Here is a 5000-nt window from a genome sequence, read left to right on the forward strand (position 1 = left end):
GGGGAGGCTGTGTGTGTGTGTGTGTGTGAGTGTGTGAGTGAGTAAGAGAGAGAGAGAAAATTAGTTTTTTTTCCGCAATTTTACCGCAAAAGGAGCACATAAAACCTCACAAATTGTATCGCAATTTTTGAGAAAAGCCGCAGCAAAATCAAGCATTTTTGGCCGCAATAATCACAAAAAAACTCTGAGAAATCCTGGTGGGACTGAGATATGGTGAGACACACCACGAATACACCTGACACAGAACTCCTACAGAACACGTTTGCCACGGGAGTGTGTACAGATGTGTGTGAGCATGGTTTATTTCCCCCAGACTATAAGATGGCCACAGACTATTTACCGACACGTCCAGGATCTGGAAGCTCTCTCCCCAGATGCACCAAAAATAATACTGGGTGACTTTAATGGTTGCTCATTAGCATCGGCGCCGCCACACTATCAGCGATATGTCAAATGCTACACTAGAGGATCAAAAACTATTGATCTATGCTATGGCAATATTAAGACTGTATTAAGACACTGTGTTTTTTTTTACTACCATCCTACAGACAAAAATGAAAAACTGAAAAACCCAAATCAAGATCAGTGAGAGTGTGGGATGAGGACAGTGTACTGACTTTACAAGGTTGCTTTGAATGCCCAGATATAGATGAACATACAGAAGTGGTCACATCTTATATTAACTTCTGTGTAGATAATGTGATCCCCACCAAACAAACAAACAAACACATATGCAAATACTAAACCCTGGGTCACTGCTGATATAAAAAAGCTTCTAATTGGAAAAGAACGGCCGGGCATTTAAAATGAATGACAGACGCACGGGGAAACTAATTCAGAGAGAAATACAGACGCAAATAAACCAAGCAAAGAGGGACTACAAAACTAGATTGTAGTCTCTCCCAGATAAATACTAGGAAATCCATCGGTCCTGATGGAATGGATGGAAATACGCTGCAGAAGTGTTGTGAGCGGTTAAGCCCAGTATTCACTCGACTCTTTCAAGCATCACTGGACTCACAAATAATTCCACGGTTATGGAAAATGTCTAAAATAATCCCACTACCTAAAAAGACAAATTCCCTCTGAATTAAATGATTTTAGACCGGTAGCTTCAACTCCAGTAGTCATGAAATGTTTTGAGCAAATTGTTTTTATCTCATTTAAAGTCTGAAACCAGTGGTCACATGGGCGCTTTACAATTTGCATACAGAGCAAAGAGGGGTGTGGAAGATGCAGCAGTAACACTCCTGAACCAAGTTTAAAACCCCTGGAAACCCCATCAGCTTATGTGCTCATACTGTTTGCTGATTTCTCATCTGCCTTTAATACTGTCCAGGCTACTGACAGTGAAGCTGGGTAGCATGGGTGCAAATCACACCCTCATAAGATGGATATACAACTTCCTTACTGAGAGGCAACATGGAGGACAGTCATCTGTCATCAGCACTCAGACTGGGGTACCACAAGGTTGTGTCCTCTCACCTCTGCTGTTCACAGTGTATACCGATGACTGTTAGCCATCAGGATAATTGTACAATGATAGAATTTGCAGATGATGCGGCTCTGAAAGGCCTTTTAACCCACGATGAGACCAGTTATAGAGCTGAGATTAACCACTTCTATAACTGCTGTTCAGATAACTCACTGATTTTAAAGTGATTAGTAAACTGATTTCAGAAGAAACTCCTCTCTGTCCCCTGTAATTATGAACAACCTAACCATTGAAAGGGTACAGGAGTATAAGGACCTGGGCACTATTATTGATAGCAAACTGACATGGAATGCTAACACCAAGAACAAATTGGACAGTGTTGTTAAACTGGGTGGCAAGATAACTGGGGAACCAATGTGCAGCATTACTTACATGACAGACCAGTACACCATGAAGTTAGCTCACAGGATCACAGCAGATCCACTGCACCCTCTATGGCAGGGCTGCACGATATATCGTTTCAGCATCGTCATCACGATGTGCGCAGGCGCAATAGTCACATCGCAGGACGTGCGATGTCAAGTAAGGCAAATTAACTCAAACACGTCATGCTACAACTTTTTTGCTGCTTGATACAAAAGGAAAACTCACACAGTTCTCATTTTCCATGACTAATCTACAAGAGAAGTCTGTCTGATATAACATCATTTACTCCGATTTAAGGGTTTGTTATAAGAGTAGCGTATGTTACCTTTCCAGCTTTCGCGGCTCCGAACCGTAGTTGGGAAGCCTCTGGTGTTGTGCTAGCCTACTTTAGCTTAGCCTGGCTCGTAGCTGGTAACAAGCTTTTTACTAAGAGTCCGGACCGACTCTGCAGTGGAGAACTGGCACTTTATTTCTGTACAGCAGCGAACATAATGCACGGCCTCTCGGTGACGCTCTAAGCTATTTTCTGCTAACTATGCTAACTTTACTCACTTAGCATCCTGCAACTCACTCTGGCTGCGGCTAAAAACACACTCACTTCCTGCTACGTCACCCGCACGTTACCCACAAGGCCACCTTCTTAAAGGGGCAAGGCTTATTAGAGCTATTCAAGTCATTTGGTGAAAATTCCTGTATTTGTTCATATCGCAATATATATCGCAGAAAAAAAAAATATTGCAATGTCAGTTTTTCCAATATCGTACAGCCCTACTCTATGGTCTGAATATGTACCTTTACCTTCAGGGCGGAGGTACAGCATGCCCAGGCTGCGGACTAAAACAGGCATCACATCCTTCGCATCACATCCTTCGTCCCACGCAGCATTCAGCTGCTTAACAAGCTCTGATCACATGGTCTGAATTTGGCACTTTCTTGAACTTGCACTTGACCTTTATCGATCACCCAAACGATGCTTTTTATGATGTTTTTACATGCTTATGTTTTATGTTATATTATGTGCTGTCATGTATGGTTGTTGATGTTTTTCTTTTATGCTCTTTGTGCAAAGCAAATTCCCCGAGGGGCAATAAAGGTTTCATTCATTCATTCTTTCATTCATTCATTCATTCAAAGAGTGTGTTTCCCAGCAGGAAGGATCAGCTGGAGACGGGACAGGAGGCAGGAGGCAGTTTGACGTGGACAGTCAGGGTCTGGAGGTTCAACTCCCAACTCAGGACAACAAGTTTTCATTTACTGAACCATGAAGCTAACCTGAAGCTAACCTGAAGCTAACTGTTCATCCTAAGCCTAGCATTATAAAACAGATAGCTCTAGTCCTTGGCTCTGATTGGCTGAGCCAGATTCGAAGCTGTTGTAAATTCCATGAGAAGAACACACCTGTGACCATCGTACAGAGAGTAAAAATGGAGGATCTTGTTGGACGAATGGTGTGAAGAGTTAGAGAGGAAAGAAGAGGAAGAAAAGAAAGAAGCAAGAAGACGCTGAAATGACCACAAACGTGTTCAGTGTCGGTTTCCAGAAGGTTTTCGTCTCATTCAAACTCTACAAACTGGTCCAGCTGCATCTGGTCTTGGTCAGTAGATTATATTCTGGTCTTCATGGCGGTCAAGAGACAAATAACCTCCATGTTCAAACTGAGTGGAATATTGTTGAGGGACAGACAGACTCTCTCTCTCTCTCTCTCTCTCTCTCTCTCTCTCTCTCTCTCTCTACTCACTGGACTGCGGCATCATGGAGGTGTAGACCTTCGGGTCGATGGTACCCATGGGCGGCGGCAGCAGGGGGTTGGCGAAGCTGCGTAGGGGGTGCGTGGGGCGGACGCAGGCGGTGGGGATGGTGCGCCCCGTCCCGGCCTGGGCCTCCTCCCCGCCCGGGACCCCCGGCACCGCCCCCGCCCCGGGGACGTGCTCCCCGGGCGGGGCGGAGGAGCCGGGGAGGAGGGGGGGCTGCTGCTGGGGCGGGGGCTGCTGCTGCAGGAGGGGATTGGTGGAGGAGTCTGATGACATCGCTGTGGAGGAGGGGGAGGGGGGGGGGGTGAGAGAGAGGGAGGAAGGAAGTTAGGATAGAGGGAAGGATAAAAGAGGGTTGAGAGAGGGAGGGAAGGATAGAGGAGGGAGGGAGGGAAGTTAGGATAGAGGGAAGAAGGGATGAAAGATATTAAAGGGGGAAATGGGGAAGAGAGGAAGGAAAGGATGAATAGGAGGGAGGGAGAGAGGGAGAGATGGAAGGACAGAGGAGAATAGAGGGAGGGAGAGAGAGAAAGGAGGAAGAAAGACGTAACATTAGTGTGAATCTCAGCTGCATCAAGCTTCACGAAATACAAAACAAAACAAAACTTCAAATCCCAAACAGCGAAGAGCTTTCCATCTCCTTCCTCTCTCTGCAGGTCACATGGAGAGCAGATCACATCCCTGCAATATCCTGAATATAAAGTCTTCGTTCTTATTTATGTGTTGAGTTTTAAAACTTCCAAACTACATGAGAAAATAAACCTTTTCTTCACTCCTGAATAAAAACCAGACTGAGGCGTCACTTTGGTCCACAACTGCAATTTGGCTTTTTTTTTTTTCCCCCCCAACTAAATCGTTTCAGAAACACACGATGAGCTTCCTCCTGACTTTCTGCAGGAACACGGGTTTTGGTCTGACAGCCGCTGGAGACGTCGGAGGTCTGATTCAGAGATGAAACCGCTCGTGTAGCGCCGCTCGCTCGTATCAGAGAGGATCATGGGAGAAGAAGAGAGAGGGAAGTAACGAGGCTCACATGAAGCTCCGTTCATTAAAGAGCCGACAGCCGGAGACACGAGGAGGAACACTGAGGGAGAGACTCCGCTGTGAAGGAGCAGGAGATCTCCTTGAAGACAAGAGAGCGCGGGAGAAGAAAGAGGGAGAGGGAGATGAAGGGAGGGAAAGAGAGAGAGAGAGAGAGAGAGACATTGACAGAAACAGAAAGAGAGAGAGGAGGAAGAAGAGGAAGACAGGAAATGGAGAGCCAGGCGAGAGGGAAGCGATGAATGTGAAAGAGATGAAGAGGAGGAGCGATGCCATGAGCCTCAGTATGATCTGCTCCCACTCTTCTCCTCCTCTTCCTCCCTCCATCATGCTTCATATACGGAAAA

General features: G+C 45.9%; 1 protein-coding gene across 1 annotated transcript in view; it reads right to left on the reverse strand.

Moving 5' to 3' along the window:
- Positions 1-5000, reverse strand: part of dcc (DCC netrin 1 receptor) — a 172021-nt gene that overhangs the window by 25734 nt on the left and 141287 nt on the right. Inside the window, 1 exon segment of the mRNA XM_078286289.1 lies at positions 3600-3890. Within this exon segment, the coding sequence (XP_078142415.1) occupies positions 3600-3890 (291 nt within the window).

Source organism: Centroberyx gerrardi, chromosome 2 (assembly GCF_048128805.1).
Source record: "Centroberyx gerrardi isolate f3 chromosome 2, fCenGer3.hap1.cur.20231027, whole genome shotgun sequence".
Classification (NCBI taxonomy): Eukaryota; Metazoa; Chordata; class Actinopteri; order Beryciformes; family Berycidae; genus Centroberyx; species Centroberyx gerrardi.